We start from the raw sequence: 22,971 nt of genomic DNA, 5'->3' as shown, positions 1-22,971 counted from the left end.
CAGGAAGTTGCCACAGACTAACAGGTTTCACATACATGGGTTGTACAGGCACTGCGATGAGTGTTTAGTGTGAGATAACGGGAATAAGAATATGAAGTTAGTGGTCTTCATAATGGTATGTTAAATAGTTGATTTTAAGGTGGACCTCGCTTTAGGAAATGCCTTTGTTTATTCAAAATAGAGGACTTGGCCGCATAAGCTCGACAGCGGAACTGTTCGACAAACATCCACATTTACAGGTTTGTTTCCAGAAAGTGTGATTAAATTTAGCCTGCTGAGCTAACGTTACTGAAGCTGCCATTATCAGCTAACTACTTTTCCGCAAGTAGTCACTTTATGACAGGCTAGAGGTTAATACTAACGTTACATTTATGGACTGGAGTGGCTGTGACTGAAATCAGTGAGGGAAGATTCAGCAAACTGTTCACAACATGATCTGCTTTTTAAGTTACTGTAACTAATTGTAAATTCCGTGCAAGCGCCTTAAAATATAATTAAACAATTCAGAATCAGAAAAAAAAGCGAATGAAAAACAACTGATAGCTCACATGACTGACAAGCCTTGGAAACTTTTGATGACTTTGTGTCAAAATAATTTGAACATATAGGAAATGTTTCATAGAGAAATCAAGTGAGACCTTTCTTTCATCAGTTTAAAAAAGATACAGGTTAGGCCACCCTGTCCATGTCTGTGTTAACCAAGCAAACTGTGTAGTCAGATAATAATAAGAACAATAAGATCCTAAAGGTGAAGGTTTAGAGCCTGTATCGATAACTGTGAAATAACACTACTGAATATCATGGGCTTATTGTGTTTTGGTTTAAATGTGATCAACGATTAAATGATTTTGTTAATTGATATGCTTTTACTGTTGCGTCACAGGAAAATGCAAAAACATTTCGCTCCAAGCCACATGTCGATGTCGACCCAAAGTCCTTCTTGTATGTCCAACAAAGAGAGTTTGCAGCAACAACACCAGCAGACAGTGAGTAAAACCTGACCACTGGAATAGATCATCTAAATATCAATATTTCTCTTTCTTTAGCTCACCCAAAGGTTATTGTGAAGCAGGGGGAAAGCCATCATGGAAGAAAACACGATAGCAATGTCTCCACCAACAGGAGCCTCAGTTGGCTTTAATGCAGTTCCGTTGAATATGAAGCACCGGAGCTTTTTCTTGACTGATTGTATCAAGTCCTGCAATTACAAAATTTTTAAGCTTAACTCCCAAATAGTATCCAAGGTAACCATTCTGGATCATAATGATAAACCACGCTTTTTTATCTTATCTATCACAGACTATGTCTCAGTAATTGGATCTGATGATGCCACCACCTGCCATTTGGTTGTGCTGCGACACACTGGTAAAGTTCCTTTTTATTAGATTTGTGGTGTTTACATTATTGAGCCTATGTTTATAGCCAGAAATGGTATTTTTTGATATCTGCCATGCTTTAATTTGATTATTTTTTTTAGGAAGTGAAGCTGTTTGCCTTGCCCACTGTGATGGTTCCAGCACCTGGTCTGAGGTCCCGCTCCTTGTGAAAGCTGTCATGTCACTGAGTAACGTCAGTAAGGAGGGCAGGTATGAAACACACAATTAAACACACATAATTAAAGTGCACATCCTATTCAGATGTCCTTTGCTTCCTTTCCTTTGCTTTCCCTAATGCAGACTTGAGCTCCATCTTGTCGGGGGATTTAACGATGAGTCAAAAACATCCCACAATCTCAGCATTAACATACTGGGTAGAGTCATTTAATTACCTCGTGTCTCATTGTAATATAATTCTGGAAGATTTGTCACACTTAGAAAGACTTTTTTCGCTTTACAGCAGCGTTCCAGAACCAGAAAGAAGATATTCATCTGGAAACATGTTGCATCACAGGTAACTTTCATACCTGTTGGCCATTGTTTAGAAATATTCTACCAACCATGCCTTCATCCAATTAATCCTTCTGTTCTCTGTTTATGCAGACGTCAACGACATTGTTGTTGATGGAACTCATAGGCCTGTAGTATATGGAATAGGTAAGTGATATAATACGCTATACAGAGTCAGAGATTTGCAGTGCTTTTACGACATGTGACCTCAAGTACATTATGTCAATGTCGGTTTCTGCACAGGTGTAAATGTGAAAACGGGGGATGTGTTCCCTTCGTCATTCACTCATAAAGGACCTGCAGAGGAGCTGCGATCGGCAAGGACCTTCACAGGGGGACAGGTACTGATACGATAAAATATGGTGATTTTTGTGTGTCAACACTGGACATTTTTGTGAATGAAAAGTATTTTGGGGGGATTATAGTCATAAATAAAAAGGACTGATGTATTGTAGTGTGGTAATTGTTTTATCGAGTAAAAGTAAGATGGCACGATTAATTGTTAAGAAATGAAATCAAAACTCTATGAATGAAGATTTGTTCGTAGAACCTTCTACACAAAAATTCTGATGGAAATGAATGTTTTGTTGTCGTGCAGATGGCTGACGTATATGACTCAAGTTGTGGACTTGTTAAAATCGGCCCTTGCAAGTGGTCTCCAAATCTGGATATTGCCTTCTGGTTGACACAAGATGATGACACAATTTTAAAGGTAAAGGAATGAGAAAGGAAACGGTAGCCCTAAAAAAGTAACATCATCGCCCTTCTGTTATTCTGAAACACTCCTAAAAGGAGTGTGAAGCAGCAGTCCAGAACATGACACGGTACGGACTTTCACTCTGGTATTTCTCTCTCATGTCCAGTTCCTGTCCACCTCCCCATCGGCTGAGCCGCCACACTTTGTTCAGCACATGAAGAGCACCATCCAGTTCCTTTTAGAACACCCCAGTTCTGATAGCCTGTTCCCCGGGGGCCAGCCACAGCTCTACCACAGGACTGAGAGGGGGGACTGGGAGAGGGTTGTCTCGTCATAGAGTCCTACTCCTACCTCTCACTCAACCTTAACATGGAGCCTGACTGTTTCCGTCTGTCAGCTCAATGGATACACTGTGACCCATCCACCTATTGTCTGATTTTTGTTCATCATGTCTTAACATGGAGGTAACCCACGACTGGAGCGTTTGTGTGTTGAATGGCTCTCCTGACTTATCTGGCTGGTCCAGTGCAGAGAGTAGAAGGTGCACAAGTGATTATGTTCATGCCTGTAACCTGGTGAGGGGGTTTTAAGTCTGAACCTTAAACCATCTACTGTGTCACAGTAAGTCAAGGTTAATATCCTACTGTGTTTGACTGTCAAAGGAAATAATTAACATTATTGTCTTAGGTCCAGTTAAAACACCATACTTATCATTTTGTATGTTTTTGGTTTTTTTTGTAGCCCAAAAACTACAAAAAAGCAAGATTCTGATCATTTTCTACCTTGCATGCATCGGATTTCCAGTTTATATTAGCTCAATCCCTCTACTTGCAGAATTCAAGCTTGATTTAATTGCCTTTATATTTTTCTTAATTCATTTTGTCAGTGACTTTGTTGCCTATCTCTCAAGTTTTAAATCTGAGAACCAATACATGTCTAGGAGGTATTAAACCAATTAATAAACTTGGCTGTGCTTTGGAAATGTATGCACAATATGTAGTTTAAAGGTGAAAACATGTGAAACCACGTGTGTTGTCCTTGAATATAGAGCCTGACCTACTGTTAAGGAAAAATTACAGATGGGGGAAATTGCTGCACCAACAATGAAAAATATATTTATTTTAGCACTTCAGTTAAAAGGATGAAAAGAATCTTAATTGTGAAGCTCTGCATTGCTGAATTTATTGAAAAAATTTATTTTTCTGTACAAACGCACCTTCCTGATGAGAGTGGAATCTGATATTTCACCACATACCCTACATTACCGCTCTATACTTGATGCTTGAGGCTATGAATGTGTATACTTTAGGTCAGTGCATGTCTAAATGTGTATAGTAATCTTGGTATGGGATGTTACGAGTTCTCGTAAAAGGGAACAAAATCTGATTTTATTGGGGTTTCTCGTTCGATTTTTGTTTAAATTTGCTGTATACGGCCTTTTCATCAGTTGTGGTAGTCAGAAGGTTGTCTGGTGCTTAAAGCATTTGGTGCAACTTGTAAACATACTGTTCCTGTTGCTAAATAAATGTCAATGGGTAAATCTAGTTTGAAATGCTTATGTCTATGTTGATTGAAAGTGCAACAATCCTGCATCAGCTGGCTACATGTCAGAGATATGAACAAAATAGCTTGTGAAGTCACTAATTTGTAATAACTTCCACTGAGACTATTATGGTGGATTTGAACAAGGATTCATTTCACTAAACGGGGCCCTGGAGGTCCCTTGACCCCCACTAATTGATGCATCATACAGCCGCCCTTCCTGCGATAGTACTTCCATAGGAAACGGGGAACAGACTCATCACCACCCTCCAGCCCCGGACTAGTGGATGCTCAGGGTGCTCTGTGTCGCTCCGCCCTTTAACTGTGCACACTGACTTTTGACGTAAAAAGGGGCGTAGTGGTTTTACGCAGACTGAGCGGACCCTGCCGCTGTCACTGTCACAGTCCCTGTCCCGTGCCGGCTGACAGATGGTGAACGACAAGCTGGTGTCCTACCTGAGATTATTTGACTTTATGGCGTTGATAATACGAGAAACATAAACCTTTTGTCGTCGATAAGCATTATGAGCCTTTTCCATCGAAAACCGGTCAGTGTTTGTGATGCCGCGGAGACCTTCAGTCAGAGATAACGTTCGTGTGATTAGTGACATTTAGCTAACTCACACACCAGGCTAACGCCGTGTTTCACTCCACTGGGATACGGTCACTCTGAAATAACGTAATGCGGCAGTCGTTTTTGAGACACGTCCGTCGGTTTCCGTGGGTCACCAACGTGACTCTGTACGGCTGCCTGTTCGCCGGAGGGGACTTCGTCCACCAGTGGTTCTCGCGGAAGGATAAAATGGACTGGAGCCACACACGGAACGTCGCCGTGGTCGCGTTCAGTTTCCATGGTAACTTCAATTTCTTCTGGATGCGGTTCCTGGAGCGGAGGTTTCCCGGGAATTCCATCGGGATGGTGGCGAGGAAGCTGATCTTGGACCAGACCACAGCGGCGCCCCTGGCCACCAGTGTCTTCTACACAGGTCGGTGAGGAGCAAAGGACAGCCGGGGAGCTGGGCACAGCTGCTGGCAGCACGCCACAGCTCCCCGGTACACACCGAGGGCATGCCGGGAAGTAAAGAGTTAACTTCAAAACAGAGCACAAATCTGTCAATTTGTAACTTGACCCGTCAGCGGTTTCTTATTGTCCTGTGAAACGAACCTTGACTAGCAGAGGTCAAATGAAAGACATTTGTATTACACACGGTCATCTATGCCCAAAACTGGCAGCAGAATCTACTGTATTACATGAGTAATACAATAATTATTAATAATAGGTAACTGGTATTACCTGGATGACCTGGCACATCAACTTTATAGTAACTGGTATCTCAAATCCGATGCCAATAAAGCACAGAGGAAAACCAAAGCAGCAAATACATTAGCATACGCAATTACCATAAAAGTCCCTTGATCCTAATCCTAATGCTTAATCAAAGCATTATTGTACTGATAAGGCTTTGCAGGAGAAGGTGTTGCAATACCTGTACCCGCGCATTAATCACACAACTTCCGGGTCCTACGAGACTTACGTACATAGAAACTGTGGTCATAGTGTCTGCAGAGTCCACTTACACTATCTGTAAACCCTTCATTAGTCCAATGCTTTTCTTGGTGACAGTCAGAGAATTGAATGTCTTTTTTTTTTTTTTGGTCACCCAGGTGTCAGCTTCTTGGAGGGCAAAGAGGACATCACAGAAGACTGGAGAGACAAATTCCTGAATACATATAAGGTGAGTAGGAGCAGAGACAGGCTGTAGAGTCAGCTGTGAGAGGTTGTGACTGTTAACTTGTGCCTAAACCAAAACAGAGGACAAGCTTGTAGTGTGCACTCATATCCAAAACTGATGCTCAGTGTAGTTTGAAAACAACTTATGTAACACAACAACTGATCTATCAGGTATTGTTTGTTTCTGGGAGGGCTCCTCTGATGCTCCTCTGATGACGTTATCTAACTCGGGCCTCTGCTAAGTCACATGCCTCTCAGTCAGTAAAGCTGAAATCTATTTCTCTTCTGTTTGTCTCTCTTTTCAGACGGGGCTAATGTTCTGGCCGTTCATGCAGGTAAATATGAATGTCAAAGGTCAAAGGTGCACTTACTGATGATTCTGAGCTTTCAGTCACTTCTCTCAGCCTCCTGATGAACCTGATGTGTGGGTTACTTAAGTGGACCTCTGAGCATAGATTCTCTTCACTATTAAATCTTCAATTTCCTCACATTTCTGTTACTTTCATAACTACTGTTAGGATAGTGAAAGTAATCTAACCTTATCCAATATTTTGAAACCTGTGGAGCAACTTTTAGTATCCCAAATATTATGATAACACAAAACTGACAAAGTAGCTGCTTAATAATACTGTAGCTTGAATTATGCTTTATAAACTTACAGAATAGAGTCTCTGGATGACAGCACTAAACAAAACAGGAGTTATTTTTAGAAACCACTACTACATGACAAATGTGAAAAATTAATACCAGTACATTGCTATAAATAATCTACACTCTTTATCTGTTTACCGTAGTTTTTGAACTTCGCCTTGGTGCCTCTGTACCTGCGGACCTCCTTCACCGGCTGTTGTGCCTTCATCTGGGCCACATTCCTTTGCTTTTCACGTCAGAGCGGTGATGGCACGGCCGCTGCCGCTCTGGCGTGGATGTTCCCCCCTAAAGAGGGCGAAGCAGAATCCACAAAGGAGATCGTGGACTCTGAGGAGAAGACAGACGCTCCCAAAGAGGGAACGGAAGCATCTAAACCTGGTCAGAACTGAATTATGTGGACTCAGTCGTTGTAATGGAGGGGAACAAAACATTAACAGAAAAAACTAACTCTGAACAGGAGACAGCCGGTCCAGTGGGCAGCAGTCTTGTCAGTGGTTGTCGTTGCACCAACACTGCCAGGGTTTGAGGTCAAAGTCTCACTGGGTTCAAGCTAAATATGTGCGTCCTCATGACGCTGTGAAGGTGCTTTAAGAAACATCCTCCAGCAAACAGAATGTTTAAATATACAGTATATGTTTCCATATTCAGGCAGTGCGTCGCCTCGTAGGAAAATGCAATTCAGTCCTACTTTCCCATCCCACAGCCAACTATCACCATGCTGTATTTCTCGTCAGGTTTGGTTTTTATTCTAAATGCAGTCTTGTGTTGTAACATTTTGAACACCAGAGTTTCCTTATTCAACTGGACTGCGCTTCATGATACTGGAATGGTTTATGAGAACTTCTGTGTCTGGGATAATGGGCACGTTTTAAGGTTGACGCTCCAGATTCCTCTTTTTTTTTATATATCTAAATGAAAAACTGGGATTAGGGTTGGAAAGACTTATTTCCACAATGTGGAGAGGCAGCTAATTGCTTAGCTTAGTCTTTTAACTTCATAAAATGAATTTCTGAACATTTAAACATCACTCTGTCTTTGTTGGCACAAGTGCTCAGACTTTTATCTGCGACTGTGCCTCATCTCTGAGCACTATCTGCATCGCCTCTAGTTTACACTCTGCTACAAGAAGTGCCAAATACAGCTGCAACACAGGTACCAATAATTCATTATATTCTATACAGCACATATGTTTGAATATCTGTTGATATTAAGGAGGTACTTTAAACTCAAGAACCATAATGAGCTGAGCAAACATGAGATACAGTATAGCTTCACAAAAAAACATATCTGAAAAAACATGTTTTACTTCCATGTTAACCCTCTACATCTGAATATTGTGCTAATGAAATACTACTGAAGAAGTAAGGTCCAAGGCACTCTTCTGGCAAAAAGTTTAAAAGCCTTTATTCAGATGCTTATTTCATGGTGATATTGTGAAAAACACAGACAATACTTGTGCACCTCCAAAACAACTACTGATGATTACTCTGAGTTTACTCTTGAGTCTGACGTCTCAAACATCTATTTACTTGAATGTGGAAATGCTGCCTGCCTGCCTGCCTGCTCATCGTACTGTATGTTAATGTGTTAGTGTGCTCTCTAATTTCTTTGCACCATTTCCTGATTTTTGAATAAGGGTTGTTTTTCCAACCATTTAAAAAAAAAATTGACCTCTCAGTAAAAATATTAATTTGTAGTTTTCCTTGCCTGCAGTGATTCTTTAAATGTGACGTCAGATGCCTCCACCACATAGTTTTCTATAGAGGTCATTTTTATAAATAGAGCACAGCTCGGTACAAGAGCTCCTATAAATAGAAACCAAAAGGTTTAAGGCAAACTTCTCTCTTCTGCCTCAGGTAGAACAAACTAACAAAAACACTTAATCCGCTTGTGTCCCTGTGCATCACTGACAGTCCCGTCGTCTCAGAGAGATGTGTCTACATTTGTTAGTGTGATGTGGTTAAGTCTAAACTGTAGTTTGCAGTTATGCATTTTGAAGTAGCATGCTAGAGACGCTGTGTGATTATATTGTTTCATCTGCCTCAGAGAGCAGAATTAATACTGTGAATAATATATGAATAGTAGTGCGGTGTTTTAATCCGGGTAGAGGAAAACAATGTAATCACTACAGCTGTTTGATCCCTGTTATCAATCACATTTTTCCTTAAGTATATTATTTCATATCAGTGTAGTTTTAGAGTATTGGTTTGTAATTAGTATTTGAATGCTGATGTGCTACAGTGGAAGTGAGAGGCCAAATCACTAAATGGTTCATATCAGCGAATGACGACTTGGCTAATACTGCCAACTCATTGAAAGATTGTTATGTTGCTCTAGCACAGTCTGAAATTACTTTCTTGATTATTATTTGACTGGTTTCAATATCACGATATCAGTCATGTTGACTGTAATGTACTGAAACAATGACTTCGATCACATTTTGCACTCAAAATGTACTAACTGTGTTAGACACAAATGATATTTATTGTCGAATAAATCCTAGCGATTCATTGTGTGAGTGTTTTCTGAGCATGCAGCCATAGCAACATAAAATAAACCAATTATTAGTGAACTCGGGTTACACGCTTGCGTTCGCAATTGTACAGCAGCCCCACAGTTTTCTTCTTATGCGTTCAGTTGATCTGAAATATCACATGCACCCCTGATTTGTTGCCATCAAAGGTGCATCCTGGGTGTGTTTTTCGCTTGTGTACAGACAGAAATATTACTCACTCCTCTGTATTACTCATCGTTTAGATGCAACTGCAGCTCTGGCTCCAACTCTTGTGGGAATATATTGAGCACAACGCGTACTTTGAAAGCCTGCCTGCTGCTGTACGGCTGTTTTTTCCCCCCTGTAGCCCGTGTTTTCGCTCTGTTTTATTATCTCTCTCTGCTTCTAAGAGTTAAAAAATGAAGCTTTAGGCACCTATTGATAAAGTTGTTTCTAAATTTGTAACAGGCTGCTTAGACAGATTGCATTTGTCTAACTTTGCCATATGGAACCAGACCCCCTGATGTGGAAACACCTGCCGCATAACCTTTGGCAGCTATGTCTGCCTGCCAAATAACAACCAGAGGTGCACTTCAGTGCCTTTAGATACTTTAAAAGCTATGTCCAGTGCTGGCTTTCATGTCCCTTTACTCTTAATAAATAGTGTCTTCCAATCCTGGTCCTGACACATTTTAGGTTTAGATGCTCCCTGTACACACCTGATCGAAATCGGCTGCTCCTTATCAGGCCTCTGTAGAGCTTACTGAGCTGATCATTTGAATCAGGTGTGTAAAGCATGCAGGGTAGGAGGCCCCTCAGGAGCAGGGTAGCTTTGGCATGTTTAAATATACTAAAACTATATGAACAGTATAAACATAAACAATATAACCTCCAGTGCAACTGTGTGCCTATTGTTTTATTTTTAACGTCATCTCGGTGCCAGTGGGTGTCACCCAAGCCTTCACATCCCTGCCCGCACTGCGCATGCTCCCTGCATCCTCACCTCCGTCCACACGTCGAGGGACTTAAAAGCTTGAATAAAGATGCTCAACGTCTCGGGTCGCTGGAGCCTTGTCACCGGGTGAGAGTGAGTTATCCGGAAGGACGCACACAGAGGAGCCGTGCACAGTTAGCCGAGAGACTCGTTGTATCCTGGTTTTATGCGCGCGGGCACCGACATGGAACTGAAGAAATCTATTTCAGACACCGAGCGCGCGCTCCGGAGCTACGGCGCCGTGTCGGAAACGGCATGGACAACGGACAAAGGTGAGCCTCATGCACCGAGATCTGGTGCTGTTTAACCGCCTGGCGGTCAGAAATAGAGACATTATTGTCAGTGCATGTTGGAGTGTGTGGAGACCCAGAGAGCGGTCATCCCTGACGCGGTCACTGCGTGGCTCACAGAGGGTTGGGATGTATCCGTAGCGCTGCCGCCGTGCTGCTAAAGGGCCTATTAATTCCCCTGCATGCTCTCTGAGGGTATTGCGCGGTTTGTGAATGAATTCTGGCCAAGCAAAGACGCACAAACACGGCAAGCAGAGCGCATGTTGAAACTCGTGCTCGCTTGATTCAGTCTAAGCTGATGCAGAAGCAGAATGTGAGTCAGTGCCCTGCTCCGATCGGTGGACTCCATACTCTGGATGTCACATTTAGGAGAGTGTTTGACTGTGTGGCAAAATGAGGGAACGTTTACAGGACATGTAAGTATATCCCTCACTTTATGTGATTGTTTAGGAGGTTCACTGTAAATTGCACAGGTGGCTACAACAACAACAAAAAAAGGATCCTGCGCAATAATAAGTTTTTATTGGCACAATAAAACAACCCTACAGACTACAGCTTCAATAACGACCAGAAAACTGACCAAACACCTCCCCAAGATCCTTTCAGGTAAAGACAAACATCTTAAGCTGCTGAATTATTATTTATTCTATTATTTTGTCTGGCATCTGTTTTATTTGTGTTGTTTAGGGCTGCAAGTAACAGTTATTTTCTCACTTAATCAGTTATTTGGTCTGCAAAACGTTCTGTAAAACATGCCTGTTAACAATATTCCAGGGCCCAGTGTGACGTCTTTAAATTGCATGTTATTTTTCAGCCCACAGCCTAAAACCCAAAGATGTTACAGAAGAGAAAAAGCAGCAAAATGCTCACTCAGGAGAAGCTGGAACAACAATAATGTAACAACAGTCATTAGAAATTAATTCTCTGTTAATTGACTCATGGGTTAATCGTCTCAGCTCTAATACCACAAATGACATAATACCACGGCCTCAAAGCTGGCCAGCAGGCCGGACAAACACAGCTCAGACATAAACAAACATTATCAGCTGCAGAGCCGTTGCATGACATGCTTCTATTATTTTGTCCCACGTGACGAAAGGTCGATGAGTGACGCACGCCCTGACGGAAGCAACAAAGTGATAATGTCCTATAAGATGTGTCCTCGTTGCTTCCACCGAGGATAACTGATCACAGGAGAGCAGGGTGTGAAGAAACTTCCAGACTGAGTCAGTGAAGAAGGAAAGCAAAAATTGCAGTGGATATTTTTAGACACAGATCCAGTCATTGCTCTCTCTCTCTCTGTCTCTCTCTGTCTCTCTCTCTCTCTCTCTGTGTCTCTGTCTACCACAAACGCACCCATCCAGCCAGAAAACAAGACAAATAGTTGGGGGGAGGGGGTTCCAGAGGTAGCAGCACCTGCAGCAGGGGTGTATACACAATGTGACTGCAGGATGTATCAGGGCCGTCTGTGCTGGATGTTACATACAGATGCTGGCACTTCCCTGTTGTTGGGCCCCATGTGGCCACTGCACCACACACGATCCTGGCTCTCCCGGCTGTTTATTCATCATTAAATCATAATCCCAGAGTACTGTGACGAGCCAGTTTGTTTTAATGGATCAGGGCTAATTCGAGCTGATTAACTGTGGGTGCGAGGACACAGGTTTACATCTGCAGGTGATGTGAGGAGCCGTGTTGTTCATCTGTCCCTGGTGGGAAAGACGCTTTTACTTAGGCAGCATCAACACTGTCCATTCCTTGTCATGTGTTTTTTTTAAATGCTGAGTATGTGTGAGCAGCTTGCTCAGATGAGCGGGAGCTGTTAAGACATTACCGAGCTGGCGTCTTGCCACCAGAACTTAATGCAGCTTGGTGCGATTGATGGCGAGCACGTAGCTGTGAGCGAGAGAGAGGACAGAAAGACAAGACAGAGAGGAGAAGGGAGATAAGGAAGAAAAACTTTTTTCAAATTATTATTAAATCAAACTTTATCCCCTGCTGTGCTGCAGTTCCATGATGTAAAGTTCGATTTTGGTGTCTTTCTGGCGTCTTTTGTCAGCAGACACGTCGGGAGATGATTCAAAATCCACGAGGCACAAACACGCCAGGGCCCTCCTGTGCAGACTTGTGTGTGCTGTGGTGAGTCAGCTCTGCTTTTCAGCAAGCGCCCATGAAAAGTACCACAAATGCAGACTGCAGCTTATGTTGCTGCAGGACGACAAAGAGCTGATAAAGTCCTCCAGTGTTACAAGACACACTGTGGATAAATGTCACGCTCGAAAGCTCTGGATTAAACATGCAAATGCTTTGTTGACTCTGGTGCGTAAATAAACTGTGGATTTTGTCCTCTGACGATGTAGTCATGTGGACAGGAGGAATGATTACTCACACTGTGAACTCTGTTAATGTCCATATGGACAAGTGAGTGTCCAAATGGGCAGACTAGAAGATGAGTTTTAAATAATTTTCAAGGAAAAATACCAAATAATCTCTGGTTCCTTTTGCTCAATTGTAAATACTTGCTGGCTTTCGTGCTTATAAAGTGAACATCTAAAGACATCGGCTTGGACGTTTCACTTAACATCATAGACCAAACGATTAATCATTTAAACAAGAAGATAATCAGCATATCCGTCAGTAATGGAGGTAACTGTTACTGACAGCAGGTATCGATGTCACCTGCATGTTTGTGTTGGCATCCAGTCTCACTGTGGTGTGTTTGCTGGCTCTGTGAAATATTCCTGTTCTGCACTAAAGTGGGTGATAATTGTTACCGATTCAGGCCTGCAGAGATACTTACTAAGTTTGACATGTGAGTAGTGGTATATTATTACACTGTAGTATTGCACAATGTTTTTGAGATTATTTACGTCCATTTTTTTAAAATCTTTTTTGTCTCCAAAGAAATAGATTTAACGGGTCAAAACTGGAGCACCTGATATCCAAAATAATGCTCCTTAAATGATTTGCAGAGCAGATTGCGGAAGAAAGCTTGATGACATGCAACAAACATGCTAAAGAGGAGGAAACCAGGAGAGCGAGCTAATGGGACCAGCTCCACCCTTCAGAGTTGTGGAATATGTTTGCATCAGCGGCCTGTACTCTGATGAGAGCAGTGAGTGTTTGGTCAGGGTAGTGAGTGTTTAGTGGCAGATATGGAGAGCGTGAGGTCAGTGGTCCAGTTCAGGGTCACGGATCCAAAGTGCCCATAATACAAGCAGTAACCCTTCATCATGTTCACGTCACCAGTGATTGAGACCTTTTACTGGAAAGCAGCTGCGACTTCACCACCTCTCTCAGTTACACATGCTGCTTTCTCTCCAAGCATCATGTTCTCGGCTGACGCGAGGTGGCGCGTCACAGGGAGGCGAGGTGAGAAATGTGCTCGCAAAGACACTGACGCCCTTAGAAAGTTTTCACAGATAAAAAGGCAGAAATTAGGAACCCTCGGGTGGATTCGTCACACGAAATGGATGGAAAACAGATCTACGATTAACATCTCAAATCAGATGCAGGCGTCGAGCCGCTAGAATCTGTTTCATGTGTTGTGAGTGTCCCCTCTGTAAGTCAAACCAGCAAACAAGCTTGAAATTCTTCAGCTCCAAGGTGAAGGGATGTACCGAACAGACATGTCTAAAGCATCGCTGCCCTCGGGGAGAAAAACAATCTCACTGCCAGGATGTTAGACGTGTCTCCTGCTCTCGTTTCCTTCCTATCTTTTGTATTCCTCCTTATCCATTCTTACTCCGTTTGTCCCCCCCCCCACCCCCACCAGGCCATTCAGACGTGTCCATGGCAGAGAGCACCATGGCTCCAGAGGAGATTGAGGTGGAGATGACTCGCATCCAGCGCCTGCGAGAGGTCCTGGTACGCCGGGAGTCAGAGCTGCGCTTCATGTGAGTCGCTGAATTTCTGTTTTTCTAAACATCGAACGCAACAGAATGTGACACAGATTTGATGCAGTTTCATAACACGTCAAGCTGCTGTCCTTCGGTGGATAATCAGGTTTTCGCCGTTGCCATGACACAGTTGACACTCTCATGATGCGCCAAAAGACAGTCAAGTGTTATTTCCCCGTGACAGGCGTCAGCTATTGGACGCTGAGAGAGTGTCCATTGATTATGCAGAGGGCTGGACCTGCCAATAGCAGCTCAGTGAGTCACCATGATGAACTCTTTGGCTCCTCATCAACATTAGCTTCAAGGGTTACAGATCAGTTTGGAATGACACACTGTATGCACTTCCTGTCTGTCTAAACCCAAACTGTCTTTATCATGGAAATGTTGTGTCTGTGCTCTTTGTGCAGCATGACAACGTGGATGTTGATACACCCATCAGACAAATACTGGGTGTAATAGTGTAGCAGCACATTCTGTAAAGTAACAGTCTGGTGTCTCATAGTGTTGTTCGGTGCAGACTGGGGCTGCAAGTAATGATTATATTCATCATCTCTTCAACATGCTCCCCTTTACTTAAAGACATGCTCCCCTTTACTTAAACGTGACAGCAGTTTAACACGGCATGTCTGAATAAGCACTGCGGCCACTTTAACATAAAAGTCACGCTGACAGTCTTAAAAGATCAGTCCAAGTAACATTAACCACACGCCAAAAAATCATATTGAAATTATTTTGACAGATTCTGCAATATGAGTAGTGATTTTCGTGGGCATGATAGTTTTTGCATTTCATTTGAACTGAAAAAAAAAAGCATTAAATAGATGATGTGATGTTTGCATGTCCCCTTACGTCTGGAGAATATGATTTGCAGCCCGGGCATCTCAGTAGCACTACAATGATTCACTCATAATGGTCTTATGGTCTCATAGTGAAACATTGCAGCTCCTGCGATTTGGATCTTGCACTTAGCTGTGCTGCAATTTCGATAATGTTTCGAGTAATTGTTCAGCCCTGCCTTCTGCGCGGCACAGGTCTGAAACCAGAGCGGCCAGATTAATGCAGAGCAGCAGGTTAAACATGCACAGAGAGAGAGATTAAGTGCACCGTCTAAGATCACTGTAATAAATGTGTTATCTCAGTAATCGTGTCTTATGCACAAAGTCAGTTTAATAAGCTCGACTGAACAAAACGGTGTAAGAGAGACGGTTTTAAGGCATCGAGGAGGTTGATGTGAGCTAAGTCAACCAGTTGTCGCAGCTCTTATACAGACTCACGCTACATGTAGGGTTGGAGGACTCACCTGGGAGCCCTCATAGAACTTTGGTTGTATTATAAATCCATTAACAAATCAGTAAACAGGATGATTTTTGCATCAATATAATGAAATATGTTGTTTCTTCAGTTATTTAACACGCAGAATCACCTCAAACCACTGGATTTTTCTGCCCAGTTTCTCAATTGAATTTCTATTTCTATAAATTTTACTTTTCTATTAAATTTTCCTGCACCACAATACATCGATATCATGAAATGAAATAAAGCAGACTGCGATACAAGATTTCATATTTTATTTGTATGTATGTCTAGTGTCAGTGTGTCTTAAAAGCTGGATCAGAAACACTACATGAACCAAGACAAACTGCATCATGTGTGTCTGATATCACACATTTCTAAAACTTAATTAACAGTGGAAATAAAAGGCTCATCTCAGGCTCTCTTTATTTTTCTGTGATTAAACTGTATCAAACTGTCTCCCCGCTGTCACATATCGAACTGAACAGTGCGCTTTGTGGGTCATCACACCCCGAACATCTGCAGTGTGACGGCTGAGGATGAGGCCGATACACATCTTATCGAGCACACTCCGTTGATAATGTTAGTCCGCACGCCCACTAGAAAGGCTTCATTAGGCCGCCACGCTGCTTATTGCTTACGTCTCCGTTGTCAGGCTGTGTGTGACTCAAGGCGGCGCATAAACACCCTCACCACACACACTCACACACACACACACACACACACACACACAAACTAGCAGATGGAGTGTCAGAGTGCAGAAGCTGCTGGAATCCACAGATAGCAGTGAGAGGGTGAAACACGAGGCAGAAGGAGGGAGAAAAACAGACTGAGGGAGGGAAAGAAGCTGAAGGGAGGGTCAGGGGGGAGAGAGACAGAGGAGGGAGGTGTAAAACGGAGAAACAGAGATAAACGCAAGGGGGGAGGAGGATGAGGAGGAGGAGGAGGAGGAGGAGGGTACGGATGAGTCATCGGCCTGATCTATCACAGGGAGAAATAATTCTGTGGTAGCTGTCACTGCTGCGTAGAGCGAGAGAGGGGAGGGGAGGCAGAGGGGAAAACGTTGAGGCCCAGAGGTTGAGATGTGAGGGCAGCGGGAGGCTCAGGGAGCAGCGTGGATTGATTTATGTCGCATGTTTTCCATCTGCTCACACTCTGAGGGTGTGATGTCTTACAGGGATTAGTGTGAAAATAACTATTCTAATAGCTGATTAATCGTTTTTTTTTTTAATTAAGCAAAAAATATTCCCTCTCAGGTTTGCCAACGGGAGGATTTGATGCTCGTCTCTGAATATATTTGGTTTTAGATGAAACAAAACAACTTGAAAACCACACCTTTAGCAGCATTTCATAGTTTTTGACATTTTCTGATGGGTTAGATTAGATGAACCCTTTCAGTCCAAAGCCAAAAGGAGCATTTCTGACCTATTTCTATCTACTGCCTGTCTCTTAGCTGTCAGTCAGCTTCAAAGCATTTTTTCGCACATTTTCAGTTTCCAGAATAACCCGATTTGGTCAAATAGAATAAGATATTTGTTGTGAATAACTCCATTAAAGATTCATGATGAACCACACATTCGCAGATTTTAGTTTTGACCAGAAAAAATCCTGCTACAAAATGCGTTGTTCTTATCAGAAGGTGTCAAATGTGCCAGCTCATTACAGAATAGAGTCCAACCGATGAGTGAAATCATCTCACGCCACAGGTGAAAAGCGAAAAGCCTCTCTCCCCATTAAGAACAATGCAAGACAACCAAACTGTGATGTGCACACCTTCCTCGGATCGCCATAACAGCAGCTGACTTTGTTCGTGGGGACCAGAGCTAATTATATGTGAAATGACAGCGGCATAGATCAGTGGGCTCATGTGAACGCCTGGGAAATTATAGGGTGAATAGACAATGAAGGAAATTCTCTGTTTGCGCTTCTGGACTCAGAACAGAATTTTTCACTTCATCACGAGGTCAAATTGGCACCTGACAGGTCATTTTTGGATCATTTTATAGATCCTCGCCACAAATGTCTCAGCTTTGTCTGCTTTTCTTCCAGGCTTCACTGCACAATATTACTCTGCTTAACATCGTTTCATGTGGAAGTGGGAGCAGATAATAATATTTGGTGTTCTGTGATCTGATGGAAGCCAGTCATTTACTGATCTCTCTCTCATTTCTTGTTTTGTTTGTTTTGTTTCTTTTTTTTTTTTTTTTTTTAGGATGGATGACATTCAGCTCTGCAAAGACATCATGAGTTTAAAGCAGGAGCTGAGACAGATTGTTGCAGTACCAGGTACAGGACAAACACACACACACACACACACACACACACACACACACACGCCTCCTCCTTTCTCCATTCAACATCAAGAAATTCAGCTGTAGGCATATCTGGAAATAAACCACTCTGACTTGATCCTTCATGTGCAAAACTGTCCACGCTCTCTGTTTGGACTCTTGGATTTTTGTTTGCGGCTCACCAGAGTCCCATAACCTCAGCAGGCGTCATGGGGATTTATAGGAAGTGTCGTTACGCTAAACTATGCAGGATTGATCGTAAGTCTCGGGGATGAGGTTGAGTTATGAGGGAGGGATAATCATGCACACAAACACACACATGCCTCATCACTGTGAAGGCGAAGGGAAGCTTCCCAGGCAAGGTGTCCAAACCGAATCTCCTTTAACACTAATTCTTACTCGCCGGATGTATTTGCGGTTTGCTTGTGGGGCAGAGTACAGAATCAAATACGGGTTTAACTCCACTGTCAGCTCCAGCGCTGTGCTGCTATGGTTCGCTCACATCTGACGCATCACACATAGTAACGCACAGATGAAGCTCTGCATACAGGCCACAGGAGGAGCCTCCTCTGTCATTTGCATCATGTGTCAGCGTGTGCAAGCAGATGGGGCTGGTGTCGTGTTCAAGGACACGCTCAGAAACGGGACACATGGATGCTCAGCAAAATAACGGATAATGTAACAGCATCCGATACAGTTCTGCATGCAATAAATACCAGTGCTGTGAAGCGTATGTTTGAAAGAATGCTGTCAGAGAGGCAAAGCAGATTCACCTCTGTGGTCATTTCTGATCTCTTGATTGTTGTTGGTGGTGATTTGATTCAGGGCTACTCCCCCTCAACCAGACCGGCCCCCGGACACCGAAAAGGAAAGTTGACAAGGCAATCGCAACTTAAAGAGGCCATGTGTAGCTTTTGCTGAACAGCAATGAGTAGCAATTATGGCATTATGCTGTAAGCTTAAACGTAGCTGAGCAGCAGCATAGACAGAAAAGAGTAAAAAAAAAAAAACACCATAGGCACCTTTAGGTTTGCTTAAATGTGATAACATTTAGCCTCCATAAGCTGCTGGTCATACCAGACCAAGACCAGACCGAGTCCAGAAGACCAAGTTGTCAAATTTAAATATATCAAGTTGAAATTTACTAGAATCTGCCCATAAAACATTCACTAGTTTTTGTCTGTGGTAGTAGAATGAAGTCATTTGTCTCCCAGGTCAGTAAAACCACCAAATTCCTAGAAAGAGGTGACCTCACTATCTTCAGAAGTGGCTCCAGCTCTGATTGGGTTTTAAACACCCACCCCTCTTATTTGCATTTGGGATTTACTGGTAACGCAAAAGCTGCCCCTCGTTGACATTCCCATGAGCCAGTGGGGCCTCGTGTGCGCAGTTGTTGGGGTTGTGGCAGCTCATGACTTCACTCCAGCACAGCGAGTCACGTGACCAACAGACCCCGCTGCCTCTCCTGCTCCTCTGACATTGTGGCTGCGCGCCCCTCAGATTGTTCTGCCCTCGGGGGGGGGGGGGGAGAACACACACACACACACTCTCGCTCCACCGCTCCACTTTATTTGTGGATGGGAGAAATAGCTGATGTTTGCAGTCATTTTTCAAACCCCTTTTTTCCCCCCCAGCTAGCCTAGATACCAGCAGTGTCAGACAACCTACCTCTGCAGCTATTCATATGTGTGTGTGTGTGTGTGTGTGTGTGTGTGTGCACTCTGTTGGGCCTGTTTATGTGTGTCTTTCGCTGTGCTCTGTGCAATGTGAAGGTTAGGAATGCGAGACAAAGCAAAGTGGGTGTTGCCTTCGTGGATCTCTGACTGCCAATGCAAATTCCTTTGCCAAATGAAACAAAAAAAAAAAACAGAGGTTTCTAGCATCTGCATAATTAAGCCAGTGCCTTATTCATCATGAATTATACATGAGGGGAGAATCAAGGGTCTGTTTGTGATGTGACGCAGTGTTTAAGAGCCAGCTGACTTTGCTGGAAGCTCTAAGTTTGTTAAGGTCAGTTGCAAGTGACTAAATGTGCGCAGACTGCGTTTATATTTTCTGCGAGGAGGTAAAATATCAAGGTCTCAGCTCAGCCTGCTCGTCTCTCCAGCCATCCATTCGTTTATTTGTTTATGACTGCGCTTTTCTGTCATTGTCCCTCTTCCTTTCCCCCCAGAGAAAGAAAAAACCAAGAAGCACCAGCAGCGGGAAGAGGAGCTGATCCTGAAGATCCATAAACTGGTGCAGAAGAGGGATTTCCTGGTCGACGATGCCGAGGTGGAGAGATTAAGGTAGAGCGCCCCCACATACTGACACAGTTAATATCCGGGATGGTATCTGTCTGTCTGTTTACTCAAACAGCGTCGGGCAGAAGTGCATCCACTGTAAACGTCTTCGTTTGATAGACACAGGATGGACGAGAAGCAGCAGGAAGGAGGCTCATTAGTGTAAATGTGTGGGGCAAATGTGAGGATGACTGAATGCGGGGGGGGACAGGGTCACTTCATCATCACAGCACTGCCTGCTGTGTGTGTGTGTGTGGGAGGGGGCCTGACTGATGACCGTGGCTCTGCATTGTCATTTTCTACTTCCTCCTCCTCTGCTCCCGATAACCCGCGGAGTGTGACACAGAGATAACTTTCAGATAGGCGTGATGGAAGATGATGAAAAATCACACGCTGGCTTTAAAACACTGGATGAGTAAAAGCTGAGACAAACTCTGAGCGTTCGTTTTTGAAAGGAGATGATCGGATATACTTTTCTTACGGGTTATTCCGATAATTATTCTTTATGAGTCACAACAGAGGAGTGTGTAACACTGCGGTACGTTGTCAGCGTCAAGGCCTCTACTTTGTGATTCTTGTGTATTTTCACTACACTTAATTGGATTCATCTCCAAGACGTCGTCTGTAATTACACGGCAAACCCACTCAGTAGTCGTAGAGAAGTGGTGGATCATCTTTGCGATCATATTGCTGCTTACTAATAAAGATTTCAAACCCATTTCCCAAGTTTTGAACAAACAAAAAAAGCCAGAAACGACATAACTACTTGCTCAGTTTGTACAATGTGAACCAAATTAAAGAAACAAATATGATACGATTGTTTCCTTCTATTCCTTTAGATTGTTTAATACAAAATATTACAACAACATACATCACTTACATATTGTGTTGTAAAAAAAAAAAAGAGCAAGGAGATATCTTACTTCTACCTTCAGAGGACAATACAAATACAACTTTACAGTTTGGAAAATGGATTTAATTTATTTTTTTTTTGATGCAGCTGATTACTGTTAATCAAAGTTCTGGTTTTTCAGAAGCTCACAGAGGATTTATCTTATAGAGGAACAGATTTGCTGTGTGATTCTAATGTGTGAGGCCTTTTTCACAGCGGAAATTCTGACTCGCCATTGTAGGAAAAGCACGGGCATTACTGATAACATTAACGACGGCTCTGCTCTATTCAAGTGTCCCTGTAAGTCATGGCCGTGAGACTGCAAGCACAATACCAGCAGCTAAACGGAATTGTATTATTTACGCCTGTGCTTTTTCCTACCGTGTCAAAGGCCTATTAAGAGACACAAACTGCAGTTAGGCTCGAGTGCTAGTCCCATAAATCAGTTACTTAAACCTATTCAGTAAAAACTAACCTGTACTGATATTCACCTGACCGACTGTGTGACTGTGTCTTGAACTCAGGGAGCAAGAGGAGGACAAGGAGATGGCCGAGTTCCTCAGACTGAAGCTGATGCCCCTGGAGAAGAAGCTCAAAGTCGCACAAAGTGAGTGACCACATTGGGGGAAAAGTTCAGAAACAGGCAGTCAGAGAGGAGCAGGAGTATCGCTCACTGTCACTTCCACTGTGTGATGATCTCTCTCTCCCCTCTGTCTTTTCCGCAAGATCCTCCAAAGCCCAAGAGACAAATCCTGGAGCCGCCCGCCAACAAGCCATCCATCACCAAGTCAGGAGTGGCCATCATCAAGGACTGCTGCGGAGCCACCCAGTGCGCCGTCATGTAACCGACACTGACCTGTTTATGACCCCGCCCACGCGTCACACACAACACACTCGCATCACATGACATGCCATACATCACTTCCTGTGACTCAAGAGAACCTCAGTCCCCCGATGCTGTTCAGGAATCTGGGAGCTGATCCCTAATCAGTGCTGGAGGGGAACCTTGCAGCGAGGGTTTCTGTAAGAGAGGACAACTTGTCCACCGTGTATATGAAGAACAAATCTGGTAAATACACACGTCTTCAGTCAGAATCAGATTGGGTCATTCCATCGTGTAACATTCCTTTAGGATGACAATATGGTCTGTGATCATGTGGCTAATAAATGGAACTATAAGCACAATGTCCACAAAGTGAAGTACGAACACTGGGGTTCTCTGTCTGACAGGAAAAACCATCTGTTATCATCCCTCCGTGTTTGACAGCGAGTATTTATGCTTCCATTTCAGCCTTTTTACACCAAACAGTGAACCTTTTTTTCTTTCAGGACACCCACAACTCTGCACTGTTATCACTGCATTTGCTGCTATGTAAATGCTGGAGAGAGGTGGCAGCCGGTGGTTGCTTTTGTATTGAAGCTAAGCAATATTTTTGACTCCATTCTTTGGCTCCAACAGCAGTTTAACTCTCCATGGGATCTTGTCGTAGATATAAAGCTTTGGCGGACTCCAAAAAATCTGCGGTGATCATTGAAAGTAAAAAATAAAAAAAATGACTAAGGTCACACAGGCAACCCTGATAACACTGGATTTCATTGCTAACGCGGCCAAAACTCCACACTGCTACAAAGTTGGGTCGTATCAGGCTCAGAGACAATGAACAGAACTTGAAAGGACAAATCATCTGCAGCCATTCAGTAGCATCCACATTAGATTAATATAATGTCCAACTGTCTCAACAGCAGTCCATTAATGGTCCTTAAAATGTACAGACTGCATAAATGAAACAGGTAGGAATACGGCGGGGAAGTAAAGTGCACAATGTTGTGCTAAAATGCACAGGATTTTAGATTGGGGTCATGGTCTCAGGTAGCGTCCAGAGCAGACAGGAACAGCCTGTTTGTTTTTAGATAAAACAAGCAGAGCATGATTATTTCAGTTTTAAGCTTCAATTTTTTAAACCCATCTTGTACACCGATGTTCATCATACACTTACAGTAAATCCACTGATGTTACATTGAGAAGGT

At 43.1% G+C, this 22,971-nt stretch overlaps 2 protein-coding genes across 2 annotated transcripts; both read left to right on the top strand.

Annotated features, from left to right (window-relative positions):
* Window positions 1-17: 17 nt before the first annotated feature.
* Window positions 18-4,127, top strand: ntan1 (N-terminal asparagine amidase). The gene is made up of 10 exons (XM_070856582.1): window positions 18-239; window positions 884-986; window positions 1,300-1,365; window positions 1,478-1,586; window positions 1,677-1,750; window positions 1,837-1,890; window positions 1,980-2,033; window positions 2,130-2,227; window positions 2,485-2,598; window positions 2,750-4,127. The coding sequence occupies exons 1-10, from the start codon at window positions 159-161 to the stop codon at window positions 2,918-2,920; spliced, it is 924 nt and encodes a 307-aa protein (XP_070712683.1). The 5' UTR covers window positions 18-158; the 3' UTR covers window positions 2,921-4,127.
* A 632-nt stretch (window positions 4,128-4,759) lies between these two features.
* LOC139222536 (uncharacterized) lies at window positions 4,760-21,788 on the top strand. Its single transcript, XM_070854325.1, has 10 exons — window positions 4,760-5,111; window positions 5,791-5,861; window positions 6,163-6,192; window positions 6,652-6,894; window positions 10,193-10,268; window positions 14,062-14,182; window positions 17,691-17,764; window positions 19,943-20,057; window positions 21,468-21,554; window positions 21,689-21,788. Exons 1-10 carry the CDS (start codon window positions 4,808-4,810, stop codon window positions 21,786-21,788), a joined length of 1,221 nt encoding a protein of 406 aa, XP_070710426.1. The 5' UTR covers window positions 4,760-4,807.
* The last annotated feature ends 1,183 nt before the right edge of the window (window positions 21,789-22,971 follow it).

This window comes from Pempheris klunzingeri, chromosome 3 (assembly GCF_042242105.1).
Source record: "Pempheris klunzingeri isolate RE-2024b chromosome 3, fPemKlu1.hap1, whole genome shotgun sequence".
NCBI classification, from domain to species: domain Eukaryota; kingdom Metazoa; phylum Chordata; class Actinopteri; order Acropomatiformes; family Pempheridae; genus Pempheris; species Pempheris klunzingeri.
The sequence above is the reverse complement of the archived record's forward strand: the minus strand, read 5'-3'. Positions and strand labels throughout refer to the sequence as shown.

Coding starts and splice junctions, on each gene's coding strand:
- ntan1 (XM_070856582.1), top strand. CDS start 159: ATGCCTTTGTTTATTCAAAATAGAGGACTTGGCCGCATAAGCTCGACA. Junction 1,891..1,979: donor GGAAACATGTTGCATCACAG/GTAACTTTCATA, acceptor CTGTTTATGCAG/ACGTCAACGACATTGTTGTT. Junction 2,034..2,129: donor GCCTGTAGTATATGGAATAG/GTAAGTGATATA, acceptor GTTTCTGCACAG/GTGTAAATGTGAAAACGGGG.
- LOC139222536 (XM_070854325.1), top strand. CDS start 4,808: ATGCGGCAGTCGTTTTTGAGACACGTCCGTCGGTTTCCGTGGGTCACC. Junction 10,269..14,061: donor GGCATGGACAACGGACAAAG/GTGAGCCTCATG, acceptor CACCCCCACCAG/GCCATTCAGACGTGTCCATG. Junction 20,058..21,467: donor GCCGAGGTGGAGAGATTAAG/GTAGAGCGCCCC, acceptor TCTTGAACTCAG/GGAGCAAGAGGAGGACAAGG.